The 19,428-nt window shown below is 28.1% G+C and overlaps 1 protein-coding gene across 3 annotated transcripts in view; it reads left to right on the plus strand.

Moving 5' to 3' along the window:
• Positions 1-19,428, plus strand: part of LOC100206513 (aminopeptidase N) — a 70,265-nt gene that overhangs the window by 10,286 nt on the left and 40,551 nt on the right. For 2 of the 3 annotated variants that reach the window (XM_065818364.1, XM_065818363.1), the window contains exons 3-10: positions 8,033-8,104; positions 8,284-8,737; positions 8,974-9,250; positions 11,103-11,223; positions 12,668-12,822; positions 13,383-13,496; positions 13,823-13,957; positions 14,263-14,328. In XM_065818364.1, coding sequence (XP_065674436.1) covers positions 8,033-8,104; positions 8,284-8,737; positions 8,974-9,250; positions 11,103-11,223; positions 12,668-12,822; positions 13,383-13,496; positions 13,823-13,957; positions 14,263-14,328 — 1,394 coding nt within the window. Of the gene's footprint in view, positions 1-3,126; positions 3,560-8,032; positions 8,105-8,283; positions 8,738-8,973; positions 9,251-11,102; positions 11,224-12,667; positions 12,823-13,382; positions 13,497-13,822; positions 13,958-14,262; positions 14,329-19,428 lie in introns of those variants that run through there. The other variant, XM_065818365.1, reaches the window with a different exon arrangement.

The following is a 19,428-nucleotide window of genomic DNA, read 5'->3' on the forward strand; positions in this document are numbered from 1 at the left end:
TAATTTCAGTGAGATCAACGTTGTGTAATATTTCAATTACGTCTGTATTGTCAACACAACATACTGGTACATGTTATTTTAGAATATTCAGAGATAAGAAAAAGCATTTTAGAGCATAAACTACTGCACTATAACTAATAATTGACATAATATGTGCTGTCTAATATTTATTTGAGCTATCTGATACTTTATTCGAGTTTCCATTGATTTCTCGTCCCCTTAAGTCTCCGTTCTGATTTTATATCGATTTCAATTTGGTTGCTATGATTTCTAGTTTTGCATAGCAATAACCTATTTTTACATTAACATTATTTTAACAGTTTTTTTATCTCAAGTAATCGTCCACAGCCTAATGCAGACCCTTAATTATCTTTTTTTTTATCATTGTTTTGACGTTGATAATTATTTTGACACTGTTGGATTACATGTGTTCTTTTTATCCATTTTATTACATGGCCCAATCTATGCAAAACGTATTGAAACATGGACATGATATAATTCAAAAGACTTTCATACAAAAAGGAGTCCAAGGAAACTGTGCTCGAAGAGGATCAGTAAATTAGTTATGAAATAGAAAGATAGGGTATGATTTTATTCGACGCTTGTTGATCTCCAATTGAAGTTTATTGCATTATTGAACTAACGATGATTGATTGGAAGGTTCAAACAATGTTGTCTGGAACAACTAACTTTTCTCAGCATTGTTCAGCTTGTGGTGTTTCACCAAAAAATATGAATAGTCTTGATATCCTTAATACAGATTATACTCACAGAGAATTCAATGCGTGGATTCAATTTTTTAAGATAATTATTACAAACAATTCAAGAAAGTGGCAAGCAAGATCTAAAAAATACAAAAAAAGACATATGTGATTAAACAGAAGATTCAGACCAATTTTACAAACAAAATGAGACTTGCTGTTGATTTCCTCAATATTGGTGGTTCTGGAACAAGCAACAATGCCTATACTTTAAGACATTCTGTTGCTGCATACGAAAAAATAGCTGAAATTCTGGGTATTGATCAAAACCTTATAATCAAATTTTATATTTTCTTGGCAACACTATCTTCAGCATATAAAACAGACTGCTTAAAATTAAAGAATCATTGTTTTGACAATGTTGAAATAATATATGTCCTTTTATCCACCGTATTACATGGCTCAATCAATGCAAAAAATTTGTGTCTCACAAAAAAAATAAAATTAATACCCTCTATTTCTAAGATATTTTAGGATTTTCAGATTCTGGTGGGGGAGGGGGTATGCATACCCCTATCCCCCATGGATCCATCACTGTTTAAAATAGAAGAACCCTTTTGGCGAACAAAATTAAATCAATTTTGTATAACTTATCAAGTACTTTATCTTTGGAATAAAGTCGTTCAGCCCAATTTTGATATGTCAAAGTTAAAGAATATTATTTTTTCAATGGATAATAGTATTAAAATATTTTTGAGATATACATTTTATTCATTTATTATTTCAACTATTTTAGATTGCTATTTTGATTTTAAAACTTGTATTATATTAAATTTTTATTTCAATTTTTATATGATTCTGGTGACAAGATCATATGATCTACTTCCATATATATTATATAACATGTAATAATTGTAAACTGAAAAATTAAACTGAAAAAAAAAATTAAAAAAATAGTAATTATAATAAAAAAAGATGGCTTGAAAATTCGATAAAATTTATTCAAAAATCTATTAATCCTTATGTAATTATGAAAAGTATCGGGTTACTAAGTAACATTGGTAATCATAGCAACTAAATAAAAAAGTTACCATTTTTAGTCATAATCCAACACTACCCTAATAGGGGTGTGTGGGGTATCCTAGCCACGGCTCTGAAAATACCACTTGTAAATTATTTTCAAATACCAAAAAATAGGTATCCATAGCAAAGTAAAAAGACAAAAAATTTTCATAAGCAACGCAGACACCTTATTACTCATGCATATTTTAGTGAAAATAGCTCTAATATTAAATTAGTTATGAATTTTGTCCAGTAAGAGTGAATTCTAATTCACTTTGCATAATACCCGAGTGGGAACAAAATAGGTTTCATACTTAAACACGTTTTGTGCCCACTGGAGCACGTAACACTAATTTAACTGACTGCTGGAATGGATGATGCGTTGCAAACATGCAAAGATTTGGCTTCTTTAACTCACCAGTCAACAGTTGCAGCTGAGTTGCTTGAATCAGAATCAGACGCTTAAGGAATCAATTTTGGACAGTTACGCCAATCTGTTGACACAAGATGGAATAGTGAACTGGATTGCATGGCTTCTGTCCTACATCTAAAGAGTGCAACTATCAGTTTATGTGCAAATGAAGATATTTTTTCTTCAAAGACCATCAGTGCATCACAGTGGAAATCAATCGAGGAGCAGTAGAAATTTTGGCACCACTTAAAGAAGCTACAGAAACGTGGTCGGCTGAGTCTATTTCAACAATTAACACTGTCGCCGATTCTCTTTATATAATCCATGACAGAATTGATCAATTTATTGAGACGGATGGAAAAAATGGCTACGGTGTCTTGTATGCAAAAAACTTGAAAAGCTGCATTGAGAAAAGATTTCCTCTTTGTCACACTGGAAACTTATAGAGTGCTGCAGCAAACTACTTAAGTCCTGCTTTAAAGGGACTTCACTTGAAGCTCTTTAAAAAATTTCAAACAACAAAAGAATGGTTAGCCTCACAGGTTAAGGATAATGTTGAGTGCCAACCTGTTGCCAGAGTCCTTTCAGCAGATTTGTCCCCTAATTCAAAACTGAAGCGCAAGTTAAACGTCAGACTTGAAACACAAGAGCCAACATCTGAACTGAATCCTATTTTGAGCGAAATGTGCCAGTATGAATATCTCCCTGATGTCAAAAAAGACTTTCCGATTCTTGATTGGTGGATTGCATTCAAATACATTGCCAGAACTCTCTTCATTAGCTAGACAAATTTTAGCTATTCCAGCAAGTTCAACTAAATCAGAGAGAGTTTTTAGCTCAGGTGGAAATGTCGGAAATGTTTTCAAAAATTGTTAAATTTCTCGTTTCGTCTCGTTCTCGGTCTCACGAGAAGTACTAACTTCTCGTCTCGCTCTCGTCTCGGTTTGAAAAACCCTAGTCTCGCTCATGGTGAGTTATAACAATGCTAACACTAATAATAATAACAACAGTAATAAAAATGATAACAACAACAACAATAATAAAAATAATAACAATAGTAACAGTAACAATAATACAAATACAAGAAAAGTAAAAATATCAACAGGAATATTAAAAACAAGAAAAAAACAATATTAATATAAGAAAAATACTTATAGGAACAATAACATTGATGACATTAGTAATCGTTATTATACTAAAGAAAATATTACAATGGTGATGAAATGAGTTAAAAGGAACGAGAAGATAGAAAGGAGTAAACTTGTGAATGCAACCAAAGGAAAAAAAGACAACAACAAATGAAAAGTCATTTAGTTTCTAAGAACTTATCTAATCTTAAACTACAAATACAAGCAAAGAATAATATCAAGATTGTATACACAAAGTAGGTAGATCAATAACATAACAAAATTGTTTTTCTTTTGTTTTTAATAAGTTTTTTAGTTTTTTTGATAGAGTAGTCTTGATTTCAGAGGGAATATAATTCCATTAGTTAATAAAATAATAATTATTAGAATTAATGCAATAATAGAATAAAATACCACACTGTGATACATTTAAAATAAGATTTTCCGAAAGATTTTTCAGTTACTATATATTATACTATATATTGTATTATCTATAACCAAGATAACCAAAAGTTAAGTCTTTTAGAACATCTATATAGACATTGATTTAGTATTAGAAAAGGTTTTGAAATTGTAACAAATTGAGAATATTTTAAGAGATATGATTTAAACCATATGTGAGCAATTCCTTTGATATCATAATAATTTAATTTTAATAACAGAATTCTATTATCCACAGTATCAAATACCTGACAAACAATACTGCCTTAATTCTTGTACATAAACTTTTCATCAGTTTACTAATATTGAATAATAATGAGATTGGTTGATAGTTAAGATCGTTTGTGTTTAAATCTTTTTTTTTAAGGATTGGTATAACTCCTGCAGTTTTAGTAGATACTTTTATAATAAATTAAACAATATAATAATAATTTATTGTTTATAAACAAGATTTATAAATAATAAATTATTAGTATATTGCTTAATGGATGTCTCAGTTTTTTTGATGCTAAAATAAGAATGTTTCTAAAAATAATGATAAGACTTGTTCCCTTTTTTGAACTCATTGAAGATAAATTATCTTTTGAGAATTATGATTGAGGATAAATAAATGAAAAACTTAGGTTATGATTACAGAGATAGCTTCAGTTATGTTTAAAATATTTCTTATGCAAGATTGTTTTTGGTTAAAAAAAATAGTCATTAAATAAGTTTGTTTTTAGTCAGTGATAGTCTATTATTTAAGAAAAAGTTTTCAATGTATTTTGATTATTGAATTTAGAGTAATAATTTCATGAGAAGCAAAGTGGGTTGCTAATTTTGTTTCTACATTTTGATTATCAGATTTTGTATTTATTATGTTCTTGTTTCATTTCAAGCGATTTTAAGATTAATAATATTTTCATTAAAGTATTTAAAGTAACTATTTTACGACAAGCAAAGTAGGTTGTTTTTTTTCTTCATTTGTATTGGTTTTGTATTGGATAGTTATAAAATATTTTTTTGGTTGAAATTGGTTAGTTTAAAATATTTTTACGGTTGAAATTGGTTAGTTTAAAATCTCATTTTGATGTTAGTTAGTTTTAAAATTTCATGTTAACATTTTTTAAGGTTTTACGATTTTTTCTTTTTTTACTTTAAGCATAACTACTTTTTTATTAAGTAAGTTTTTTAAATCTTAATTGAAATGGTGTATGTGTAATCTGATAATGTTATAGGTATAGAAAATAGGAATATAGTTTTGGAATTCAAAATAAGTCTCATAAACTGAAATTTTTTTTTAATTGGTTAAAGGGGATACATGAATCTGACTTGAATACCAAATCCACCAAAATTCATCATAAAAGTATGCCGTATAATTAACTTTATTAATGTTTAATGATATCTCTTTGTCTTATTTTTTGTTTTTTTCAGAATAATTTCGATAAGTGTATACGTTCTTTCATGCTTTGAACAGAAAACAAAATAATGATACATTCTTGTGCCAGGAACAATTCTACCAGAAACTGTAACAGATCTACTGCCTAAATTATTATTTTTTATTTAAAAAAAAATTAATTTAGCTTGTGTTTGGTTAGTTTCCTCCTTTGATGTTAACTTAGAACAAAATTCATGGGTCTTATCTTATCACTTCTCCCAAAGATAAGGCAGAACTATTTGCAAAAAACAGGCTACTTCAATTTTTAAAAAATTCTTTTAATCTAATTTAAAAAATTTTCAGACAGTGATCCAAGACAATGATCCATATAATGATTATCAGAACCTTGAAATATTCATGGGCACTTAAAAATGACACCAAATAACTTAAAAGTAGTTTTATGTAATTTTTGTTTCTACATTTCTGGTGCAAGTGTTAAGATTTTTTAACTAAATTTAAAACTAATCTACAGAGATAGAAAACTAATGTACAGAGGTAAGCATCTAACAGTTTGAAATAATAAAAGAGATTTAATAACAAAATCGTTTGATTAAATCTTTTTTTTTATTATTTTTATTAACTTTAAAAGTATATTTATAATTATATTTCATTTTTATTATACTAAAAAAAAAATGAAAATGTACTAAATAAAATACTATATTGATTTTACATTTAAAGTAATTAATTTAAAGATTTTTAAATGTCTTTTGTTATAAAAATATATTTTAATAATAGTGAAATCATACTACTTTTGACTGTATGAGTTGATAAGGCATTAAAGAGACATGGTTTGATTTTTCTTCAGTAGACCTAAGATAAAATAATGATATACATGGGCTTGTTTTGCAAAATATTATGCAAATAAGGTGGAAACTTTGTCTGATGATTTAGTGTGAAATAATGCAACAATCTGACAAATGTTGCTAGAGCACATCCGATTATGTTTACAATGTATTTTTGTCTTGAATATAAAGGTCATTACTAGGTCATTACTACAGGTACCAAAGTTCAATATTAGTTTCATACATTGAAAAAATAATGAAATTACGCAAAATTGTTAAGTGGTTCTAAACTTTTTTTGGTACCTGTAGAAGGTCATTACTAGAAGTCCAAGGTGGTTACTAGAAATCCAAGGTAGTTATTACTAGAAGGTCATTATTAAGTCCAAGCTCTGGTATTACAGTCTTTCATAAAAGGATGAATAGGAGATTTAAATAATTTAGTGAATAAAGCGTGTACACAAAATAAATGTGAAAGTAGAAAGACAACTAAAAAAAAGTACTCCTCAATTTTTATTTCAAACCAAGTAATAATTTTAATACAATAATATAAGAAGATCAAACATTAAAAAAAAAAAATTAATTATTCCTGTGGGAATCTAATAAAATTTCGAGCTTTTACTTTAGTAGTACCCATAAGCTTATGCACAGAATAAGAATCAAAACTATTTGATGCTTTTTTAAATGATATTTTAATATCTTTAATGTTTCTGCAAAGCTTTTTTGTTTTTTTCATTTTTTTTGTAATAATAGCCCAGTACTTTCCAATAACTCTCAATTCTGGGCAGTTTAGAAGATTTTCTGATTTAGGCACAAATTTCAAATTATTCTTTTTATACCATTCTTTAGCTAGTTTACAATAATGAATTGAAGCTAAATCAGGCCAGAACACAGGTCTGTTATTGTGTGATTTTATGAGAGATAAAAGGGGTTTTTGTAAACATTCTTTACCATATATTTGACCAGAAAGTGTGGACTGAGAAATATAAGGTGCTGATTTTTTGCCATAACTGCAAATAACTTGCCAAATCAAAGCTTTTTTATTGAACTTGTCATGTTTTGTGTATTTAAATTTCTTATCTGCTTTTCCTCTATATTTGGCAATATAATAAACATCACCAGGAATTTGTTGATGATCATACTTGATATAAGTTTCATCGTCTTCAATAATACAGAAACTTTTAGAAATAAAGTTGTCATACAACTTTCTGCTGCAAGTTCTTGCACTTTTTTGTTGAGTTTCAGAATGGTTGGGCACTTTTTGTGCTTTGAAAGAATGAAAACCATGAAAATCCATACATTTTTGCGCGTTCCCTTAGTGAAAGGCTTGGGTTATTCTTAAAACTGTTAACCAGTTTTCTAACTAGTTTTATATCTTTAAAACTTTCCTTTCTTCCACCACCAGATTTGCTTTTGATCGATTTTGTTTGAGAAAAACGTTGAATAACACAACTAACGGTGTGTGGATGTATTTGCAACAATTTTGCTATCAAATTGTAGCTACTATTAGGATTTTGTAAATATTTGTGCATAATTTTTTCTCTTACGTCTTCTTCTTTTGTCATTTTTAAAACTAATTTCAAGTTAAATACAAAACATATTTTTTATTAACATGTTTTTTGAAACCACAACACGTTGTATACAAAATACAAAACAATTAAAAAGATTTCAATACAACCACTGAAAAAAATGACGTGCTTATTCTTTCACATTTATTTCGTGTACACGCTTTAGAATCAGATGTAAGAAATGGCATACACAAGAAAGGCATACACAGCAAACAGAGGAAACATTATGTGGTGATTTGGGAATTATTTGATATATGGTTTCTAGGATTTTGGAAAATAATTGTTTATTGATACATTCACTTTTTATTGCAAATATATAAATAATTTAATTGTTTCTAAACTCAATAAATAAACAGTTGAGTTATATTAGAAACAAATAGTCAGGTTTTTTTTTAACTCAGTAAAAAAGCAACAGATTTGTATGATAACCAGATAGTTTAGAATGTTAAAGTTCTATATTTCTGATCTAGTTTTTTATAAGAATATTTACATTTATTAGAATATATTTTATGCATTTTTTTTAAGCAAAAACTGGTGTATATGAAAATAAATCAAATCAAGTGTCAACAATATTACCGGATAATAGTTCTTTTCATAGTGAGTTTTTTACATGAAAAATAGCATAAAATTAACTTTGTTTTCATTGTTATTTTATTTTAATTATTTAAAATAACATAACGTTTTTAATTTGTGTTAACAAATGTATTTGTTTTACTATTAAAATTAATTTTTAACTATAAAATATTTTTTAAATTTGATTATATATTTTATTATAGCCAAATCTGTAGTGCATGAAAACTATTCCAGTCTAGTGTTGAAGAACTCATCTGTAAACAATTCTTTTAACAGTGGAAATGAGCCTTACTATAACATTCGACTTCCCTCCTCCATTAAACCATATCTTTATAATATTTCCCTGGATGTCAATTTAACAACTGATATTGTTCTAGGATCCTGTGATATCCATGTAGAGGTTTATACACCCACAAAGTATGTCATTGTTCATGCATTTCACTTTGAAAAAATAAATGCAGAGATTTTATTTGAAGGCAATACTATCGTTTCAAAATCACAATTTTCCTACCCAGAGAACCAGTACTATGTTGTTAAGCTTGACAAACTGCTTGAAACAGGCAAATATATATTGAAATACCAATTTTTATACAAGCTCAAGAATGATCTGCAAGGATTTTATAAGGCATCATACAGAAATAATGCAGGAATGGAAAGGTTATTAAATGTTGTTTTAGAATTTTTAAATTATTTGTAATTTATTTACCTTTTTATTTTTATTCAAGCTGGTTTCTCAAGGTAAGGTTGGTTGGGACACCAAATCACTGTAGTTGAGGAGACTACTTGGTTTATTTACAAATTGGTCATCTATAAATGTTTATGTTGTTTATTTTCTAATTTATTTTGTTACTATATTATTATGTTTGTAAAATGATTTTAGTTACACTACTCAGGTTTTTAGCATCTACCCAGTTTGCACCTGTTGAAGCCCGCACTGCTTTTCCGTGTTTTGATGAACCTTCCATGAAGGCACGATTTAAGCTAACCTTAAATCATGATAGTCAACTTATTTCAGTATCTAATATGCCTATTGAGACTTCAGAAACAAAGAATGGAAAAACAAAAAATACTTTTAAAACATCATTAATTATGTCCACTTATATTGTTGCTTTTGTTGTATGCGATTTCAAAATGAAAGCTGCATACACTGGTATATCAGGAACTATCAAGGTAATCAATAGTTGTTTATTTCTTTGTTACTATGTATATATATATATATATATATATATATATATATATATATATATATTATATATATATATATATATATATATATATATATATATATATATATGCATTGTAGTATTAATGCCAATATTTTCAGTTTGTTAATCTGTTCCTGGTTTAAAAGCAGGCCCACCAAGCATTTTGACATTGTTATAGCTGAAAAAAATAAAATATATGTGAAATACTGCACTTTATATCTGACATTATCTTGAGATATTAGTTCACTATTTATGTTAGAATGCTGCTAAAACAGCACTTGTACTTTTCTTGCTTTTATTTTTATAATTCAACCTGAAAAAAGTTTTTTTTGATTTAATTATTTGATTTTAGAAAGTCTAATTAAAAATGATTTTAGAAAGTCTAATTAAAATGAGGCTTAGGAACTACTAGTTATTAAGTGACTTTGATAAAAACAAGTCAAGAACAAGTAGAAAGATTAACACTTTTAGCATCAACCCTTCCTACTTCATTCTGTTCCTTGACACCATAGGAGCATGTTTCCTAAGTTATGAGTTATTAATTAGTTTATTATGAGTTTAACCCATGAGGTAGTTTTTATACACCCTAATACACCCTAATATATTTATAGTCATAATTATAGGTATAATTATATAGCAATTTTAATGATTGTTACACAAGTAACTCCTTTTAGGTAGTTATTAACAATTTGAATAATTCTTTATCGATAACTCGATGGTGTTTGAAATGAGTGAACTAACCGTTTTAGAGCAAATTATGAGAAATTATGTTTTATGAAGAAAAACACTCGTGTTAAGAAGTTATCAGGAAACTTTATTAAATTAGGGCATTTTATAAACTAAATTAGGGCATTTTATAAACAACCTCTTGAAATATCCTGTAAGCTTGAAACAGTGGAAAATAAAAAAGCTAAAACAAAAAAGCTAAAACAGTAGAATAATATGTATATATACATACATACATATACATATGTATATATATATATATATATATATATATATATATATATATATATATATATATATATATATATATATATATATATATATATATATATATATATATAAATACATGTATATATATATACATATGTATATGTAAAGAACCGGAACGGCGTTCTGGACCATTTCGGCTCTATGATATCACTGACTTGAAAAATAAAATTGCACAAAAACCAAAGCTAAGGAAAGGTTTAATTGAGATATTAATCCTGATTAATTATATAAATATTAAAGAGAAAAGAATTAATATTTTTTTAACAGAAATTTTGATAGTTGTCTCACTTTTTGTGCAACTGGTAATTTAGTTTTCAAACCGCACTGAATGAATAGTGAGTACTGAACATAGTTAAAAGGGTTCTATTTAAGAATAAGAAAAATAGCTTAAAAGTCTAAGTTTGCGCAGAGATGGAAGCATGGTTTGAAGTTAAAAAAATTCTTTGCAAACGTATAATGCATCATTGTGAGACAAAATTATGTAAGTAGTTAGAAATATGGATAGAAACCCTATAAATAGCTTCTCAATGTTAGAAAAATAATATAACTGAAGTTAAAAGTTGATTGTAGGTATTCTAAGATAAGTTTATCAATTTATTGAATGCATAGCATAAAAATACTGCTTACCAGATGCTAATCTAAATATGCAAAAGTTAGTGTATGCATATATATATATATATATATATATATATATATATATATATATATATATATATATATATATATATTTATATATTTATACAATTATATCATGATGTTAGATTTATAGTAAATATTTTTTTAATTCTTATAGTTTGTTTAATATTTTATAACTCTTTTAGATGGAATTTTATGCACCTGAAACACAGATTGACCAGCTTGATTTTGCATTAAAAGTTGGTGAAGAAATTCTTCCTTTTTTTGAAGCCTATTACAATGTTTCATATCCTCTTCCAAAAGTTGGTGAGTAAAAAAAGTATAGAATAGTTAAAGTGTATTAATATAAAATACAGCATATAGAAAATACACTGAGTATAGATAATAAATACACTGAGTATAGATAATAAATACACTGAGTATAGATAATAAATACACTGAGTACAGAAAATAAATACACTGAGTATAAATAATAAATACACTGAGTATAGATAATAAATACACTGAGTATAGATAATAAATACACTGAGTATAGATAATAAATACACTGAGTATAGGATAATAAATAGAGAATATAGTACATTAAGTATATTTTAGATTTGTTTGATACTTTATGGCAAAACATAGCAATCATTAGACATTATTTTAAACTTTTTTTAAAAGATGTTAAAAAAAAAAGTTGTTTCAATGAGATTTTTTAAAGTAAAATATTTTAAATTATAGTTAATCTCTGTAAAGTTTCTACAAAAATTTTATTATTGATAAAAAATAAAGATTCAATTTTAAACACATTTTGAAGCCATTTCATAATTTAAGCATGAATCTATTCATGAGAATCTATATTCATGAGAAAAAAAATAACATAAAAAAAACTTTAACAATTGTTTTTAGTTTTTTGGTAATAATCATACTATTGAAAAAAGATATTTATCTGCTAAATAAGTTTCAACTAACCAACTTTTACTTAAACAGTTTTAGTGAGTATTTACAATAGAAAATTAACACACTAATTGTTTTGTGCATTGAATATTTAAATTTTTCTAATTATTTTGATTGTTTTGCAAAAATATTTTTATTTGTAAACTCCAAAGGAATTTTAAATTAAATATTTAAGATCTTTAAATTTTAGCATATATATGCATATACATTATATAGCATATATATGCATATACATTATATAACATATATATGCATATACATTATATTGCATATATATGCATATACATTATATATGCATATATATGCATATACATTAACTAAAGTTGTGTTATGATAAGTACCTTAATATTTAATAATATTTATGTTTTATAATATATAATATTTATGTTTTCAATAATATTTATGTTTTCAAAACAACTTAAAAGTAAATTACAAATGAATTTATACAATATAAATTTGTAATGTTTATAAATTTGTAATATTATACATTGTAAGTACAATTAATATACTATACATTATAAATTGTAAATACAATTTAATATCACATACATTGATTTAATACTAAATCAATGTATGTGATATTAAAGTTAAAATATTGAAATCGTTTATTTAAAAAAAAATGTACAAAAATGGAAGTTATTCAAAGAAGGAGAAAGCACTGCATTCTTTTTTTTCATGTTGTTGCAATTAATTTCAAGTAAAAAAATTATTAAAATTAAAATCGTTTAATATTATATGGGTAGCACAATTTTGCATTTGAAAATAAAAGATGCATAATCATAAAACTAAATGTTACTCTTACTCTTTATAGATATGATTGCAGTTCCAGATTTTGCTGCTGGAGCAATGGAAAATTGGGGTTTAATAACTTATCGATTAGAGTATATGCTCTTCAATCCAAATGAGTCTGCGATTTTAAATAAAAAGTATATAGCTACCACAGTATCACATGAACTTGCTCATATGGTTCGTTCTTATTTTTGTTTAATGTTTTTTTTTTAATCCAAATTTTATATAGGGTAAGCTTTTCATTATACTATTGTTGAGCATAGGTTATATGATGTTGATCACAATAATTGGCACTGTTGCAAAAGGTTTCTAGCAGGCATGCCAACAGTTTTCCATTTTATAAATGGCTTTAACTGATACTGGTGTTAAGTTGAGTGTTTTAAAAACAAAAAAAGTAGTTGAAGAAACTGAAGTTTAATTTAAAAATGTTTACAATATTTTTTCAAATATGCTATTTACTACAAGTTAGAAATTTAGATTGCATTAACTGCTGTTAGAAATTGTAATCTTTTCCAACACTGTAGTTGTTATTAAGTCAACAATTTTTGTTCTTCAATCAAATATCAAGAAATTTATATTATTAAAGTTACACCTTTATTTATCATATTCTGTTATTTTTTATCTTTTATAAATCTTGGACATTAACAACTTAAGGACATTCAAAGAAATTTTATTATCAAAACTACCTTGCTGTTAAGGCAACTTATTTTTGAAAAATAAATCTTTTTACTTTTTAGTGGTTTGGAAATATTGTAACAATGGATTGGTGGTCAGATCTTTGGCTCAATGAAGGTTTTGCTACATTTGTGTCATATCTAGGAATAGAAAAAATTTTTCCTAGTTGGAACATTGTGAGTTTTTTTTTAAATACTAATAACAAAAGCAATTTTAGTTTTTCCTTTTGTTATTTAGATTGCTTGTATATAAAGATCTTATATAGATCTTATATAGATATGTTGTATCTTATATAGATCGAGGAAAAAGTTATTTTACTTATTTTATTTTACAATTGTTTTTCATTTATTTTTTATCTTCTTCTTGCATTTAATCTTATTTTTCCGATGCTACACACTTTTATATACAACATACAAACTAAAAAAAAAAAAGTGTGAAAACAGTTATGAGTTTTGAGAAAAAGACATATTTGCTCTATTTATATTTCCTATTATTAATATAGGATGATGATCAAGTAGTTAGTGATGGGGCAGTTGCTCTCAAGTTAGATGCTCTTGAATCTTCACATCCAATCCACGTTGATGTAACTCATCCAAATGAAATTTCAGAAATATTTGATGTAATATCTTATAAAAAGGTAAATTTATATATAAATACCTTTTATATGCAATCTGTATGTTTTGAAACTCGCAGAAGCTTTTAAGCTGATAAAATCCAACTGCTGTTTAGAAAGTCTGGAGTCTATATTTAAAAAAATGTTAAAAAATACTAAATGATCAGATTAAATATGTTAGGTTTATTTAATTTAAATAATGAGTGTAAAGCAATGATCATACCTCCTTGCAATAAAGGGTTAAAATATTTTTTCATGTTTTTAGACGTGTTACTTTTTTTATAGGGCTGTCATATATTTTTAAAAGAGGACTAAATTTTTTTTTTTAGGGCAGCTATATATTAAGAATGTTAGATGGATTTCTTGGTAATGATGTATTCCTTAAAGGATTGCATGTAAGTTTATTTCAAGTTTGTGTATTATGTTTTTGTATATATTTACATTTTATATTGTTGTTGATAAATTATAATGATCTTTTGTTATTAAAGCTTGTATATTGCCTAAACCAAACTAATTGATGTTATTTCAAATTTTACCAACAAAATATGAAAGCAGGTTATAGTGGTCCTAATCTTGATTTATTTACAGCCAAAAAGATCTGCCCCTTCATAGTTATTATAGATAGTTACTTATAAATGCAAAATATTTACACACTGACAACACTTGAAACAATCATACACTGTGTGGGTGATTTTGTATTTATCAACCAATAAGAAAATATCTTATATAGTTTATATACATGGTGGGGACTTATAAATGTATATATATATATCCCCTGACTTTAGAGAACTGTTATTAATAAACCTCAGTCCAAGTAAAACTGCTTTTTGCATATCTAGGTATTGTATTTATTAGCTCTCAGAAACACATATAATTTTTTTTCAGAACATTCAAAATGATAAAAAAATGAGAGTTAGAAAGGGTGAGGAATGAGATTGTTTGTCTCTATAAAAGAAAATTTACAACAACTGAAGTTGTTATTTATTTAAAACATTACAGATGTGGCCGCAAATTGGTATATTGTATTATAAAATGTTTTAAGGAAATTGGAGATGAAATTCCACCAAAAAGAACAGGGAGAAGAAGAGTGATTCATACTAAAAAATTCATTAAGGTTCTTTTTTTATTTGTGAAAGAACTAGACTAAATCCTGCATGAAGATCAATCGCAAAGGAATTTGGAACTGTTCCCAAAGCCATCAAAAATTTGATTAAAATAGACTCAGGTAAGAAAGCTTATAAAAAACAATTATCTGCTAGCCTGACAAAAAGAAACAAGCTTGAAAGTATTGAAAGTATTAAGAGATGCAAAATGATAAAGAAATGGCATGGTGGCTCACCAATAATATTTTCTGATAATAAATGATTTGTTTTTGAGTGCCTCCTTAACAACTAAATTGACATTTTTATGGAGTAAGTTTACAAGAGATCTCACATAATATAAGAGATCTCTTATATTATGTGAGATCTCTTTATAAATAAATTTTATTGGAAGGAAAACTCCCAATAAAATTTATTGAAAAAAGGAGTTAAAATCAGCAAACAGCTCTATTTAAATGACATTTTGAAGTCTTGTGAAACTTGATTAAAGTGCAGATAAAATATTTGGTGATCGCCCATATACCTTCCAGCAAGATTCAGTCCCTGCACATAAAGCATTTAAGTATAGTGTAAGAAAAATTTCCTTTGTTTCATTCTAGTGTAAGAATGACCTGCCATTAGACCAGATTTGAAGTCGTTGGATTTCTTTGCATGGGGTTAGATGTTGAAAAAACTAAAAAATGAAAAAAATGCAATAATTTAAATGACTTTAAGGTTCTTTCAGTCAAAATTTGAGATGAATTTCCTGATAATCTCCTCCATGCCAGCTGAGAACTTTTCCAAAAGAGTTCATACATATATCAAAGAAAAAGGATAATGATTTGAAATCAATTAATTTTTTGCATTATATATTAATGTAACTTTCAGAAAAATGTAGTTTTTTATAAATTATAACCATCCCCTAGTTTTTCTAAAACAAAAACTATGGAACATTTGTAAGTCCCCACCTTGTACATTAAAGTCACATGCAATTCAGTCATTATTTTATCATATCAATTGAAGGCATGGCGAGAATATCACTGCACAAATAAAAATGATTGCTGTATATTTGAAAAACAACTGCTCATGATATCATTCAGTGTGTCAAACAAACAGGTGGTATTAATCCAAAAAAATCTCACAAATTTTTTAAGCTTACCATTGCCTCTTAGCTAACTGCCTCCTAGTGTGATTGTTGGTGTCAGCACAGTTCAAAGACATTTTTCTTAGAACTTTAATCTTCAATGCATTGTCGAGGCTACATTTGGAGCCCTTTGTTACGGCATAGGGTTTATTAATAGGAATGAGGCAATTGCTTGGACTACTAAATAGTGTACTGAGTACTATCTGTGCTTTGAGTCAAGTTCTTTAACAAATTTAAAATGACTAAAGTACTAATAACTATAAAACACAAAAAACAATTGTCATCACCAAGTTCTCTAAACCATTCACTAACATTTGTGGTCTTAAAAAGTTAAAATTTAACAGAAGAAAAGTTACTTTCTTACTTTTCTTCTGTTAAGTCTTATCTCTTGCAAAGTTCGCCAGATCTACTTGCTCTTTATGAGACTAATTTAAGTTAGGCTGTCTCATCTTGTGATCTTAGTGTTGATAATTATCTTCCTTTAATTCGCAAAGACTCCATTAGTCGCATGCTTGTTGAATTCTTACAAATGTAAATGCCTGGCCATTTACATTTGTAAGAATTCACCCATTTGTTGGAAAACTAGGTTTGAATCCACTAACTATTCTTTTATGTGTTTTTGTTTAGCGCTGCTTTACTCTATTGCCTTTCTCTTTGTTCTATATCGCTCTCCTTCATCTCAAGACTGCACTCTTTTCGATTATATTTCTGATCATATTGACCAAGTCCTCTCTTTTTATCCATCAGCCAACATCATTGTTGTTGGTGACTTTAATGCTTATCACACTGAATGGCTTGGCTCTAGTGTTAGTAACACTACAGGCATTAAGGCCCACAACTTTTGTCTTTCTCAATATCTACTCAAATAGTCAATTTTTAGACTCACTTTCCAGACAACCCGAATCGTTTACCTTCTCTACTTGACTTATGTCTTGTTTCTGACCCTAGTCAATGCTCAGTTTCTCCACATTTACCCTTTGGTGCTTCTGATCCCGTTTTGATCTCTCTAAAACTATTTTTTCATTCTTCATCATCAGAATTCCTCTATCATTGTACCTCTTACCACTACCTTACAGCCAACTGGGACTTTTTCAGTGGTTTTCTTCATGATGGCCGTTGGATAGAAATCTTTCGTCTCCCTGCTGACAAATGTTCTTCTTACATAGCTTCGTGGATTCAGGCTGGCATGGAATCTTTTATTCCCTCTCAACAAATCCATGTCAAGCCTCACTCTTCTCCATGGTTTTCCTCACTATGTCCTGCTGCAATTTCCAATCGAAACTGTTACTTCAGTATCTATCATCGAAAAAATTCTTCAAAAAACAGGCGCCTGTTTGTTATTGCTAGAAACCATTGTAAAAAGTTTTTGTCTAACGCCAAAGCCCACTATTCTCAGGTCACAAAATTTCGTATTACATCACAAAAATTAGACTCTCATGACCTCTGGAGAATCTTTAACAGTGTAAATAACAAAAGCAAATCATTTGTTCTACCTCTCTTGTATGGTTCAGTCTTTGTCACCTCACCTAAAGACAAAGCCAAATTGTTTACTAAGAACTTTTCATCAATATCATCTTTCGATTTCACTAGTTGCGTTCTACCTGATATAGCCAACAAACAGGTTGATCCATTGCTCGACATTCATATCACTCCAGCTTCTGTATCTAAAGTGATTTCCTGCTTAGACTTTTCAACAGCTTGTGATCCGGACAACATACCTGTTATAGTCTTGCAGAAGTGTTCTCCACAGCTGTCATCTATACTTTCAAAACTATTTAACAAGTGCTTATTAGAGTCTTGTTTTCCAGCCTGCTAGAAAACAGCATCTGTTATTCCCATTTTCAAAAATTCTGGAGAGCGATCTGACTCTTTTAACTACCGTCCCATTAGACTTCTTCCTATAATAAGCAAGGGTTTTGAGTCTTTAATTAACAAACACTTAGTCTCTCATCTTTAATCTAATAACTTACTTTCTGATCATCAATATGATTTCGATCTTCTTGTTCTACAGCTGATTTGCTTGCAGTAATGACCAATAGGTTTTATTGTGTATTAGATGTTAGAGGTGGAGAGGTTAAAGCTATCGCTCTTGACATTTCTAAAGCATTTGATAAAGTTTGGCATGCTGGTCTTCTCCATAAGCTTTCTTCTTATGGTGTATCAGGTAACATCTTTAAGATTATTGAATCCTTCCTCACCAATTGTAGTATAAAAGTTGTCCTCAATGGACAGCACTCTTCTTCGTATCCTGTAACTTCAGGGGTTCCTTAAGAATCTATCCTTGGCCCTATACTTTTAATAATTTACATTAATGATCTTCTGGATATTCTCACATTTAAGGTGGCATTGTTTGCTGATTATACTATCATTTATTCTTGTCATGATAAAAAGCCAACACTCTTGGATTGCTTGGAGGGGGTATTTGAGCTTTAAAAGGATCTCACTGCTGCTACAACATGGGGCTCACAGTGGCTGTGAACTTTAATTCAGATAAAATTCAATTTTTTTCAACCAATTGTTATCACAATAATTTAGATTTTCCTTTATTTATGAATGGTAATGTACTTAATGAGTCCTCTACCCTTCATCTTCTAGGATTAACTCTTACTTCCCATTTTTCTTGGAAACCATATATCAAATCAATTGCAAAATTAGCTTTTGCTAAGGTTGCATCTCCTTATTTTGCTTGCCACTTTCTTACTCATGATGGAAGATTGGCTAAAGCCTGGGAGATATAGCTGGTCCATGGGGCAGAATAAGAGATTTTTAAAGGTAGAGAATGGAATCAGGAGTAAGAAAATGGCAAGCATGATGAAGAGAAGCAACCTTAGCAGATGCTAGTTTTGCAATTGATTGTATACACGGTTCCCATGAGAGTTCAATAGTGAACGATAATCCAAGAAAATGTAAAGATATAGACTCAGTGAGAGGGTAGCCATTCATCAATACAGGAATGTCAACAGTATTGTAATAGTTGTTTGCAGTAAACAACTGAGTTTTGTTGGAGTTAAAATTTACAAGTCATTGAAAGCCCCAATCTGTTAGAGAAGTGAAATCAGATTCAAGATTAGATGCCTGCTCTAATGGATCAAAACAAGATGACTATTTGTAAAGACAGGAGTACAAAGTTGAGTTGTCAGCAAACAGAGTTACTTTTTGATTGTCAGGAAGATCATTAATGTAGATAAGAAACAAAACAGGACCCAGGATAGAAACTTGAGGTACCCTAGAAGTTACTGGAAATAAAGAAGAGTGTGGCCTTTGAGGATAAC

Source organism: Hydra vulgaris, chromosome 14 (assembly GCF_038396675.1).
Source record: "Hydra vulgaris chromosome 14, alternate assembly HydraT2T_AEP".
NCBI classification, from domain to species: Eukaryota; Metazoa; Cnidaria; class Hydrozoa; order Anthoathecata; family Hydridae; genus Hydra; species Hydra vulgaris.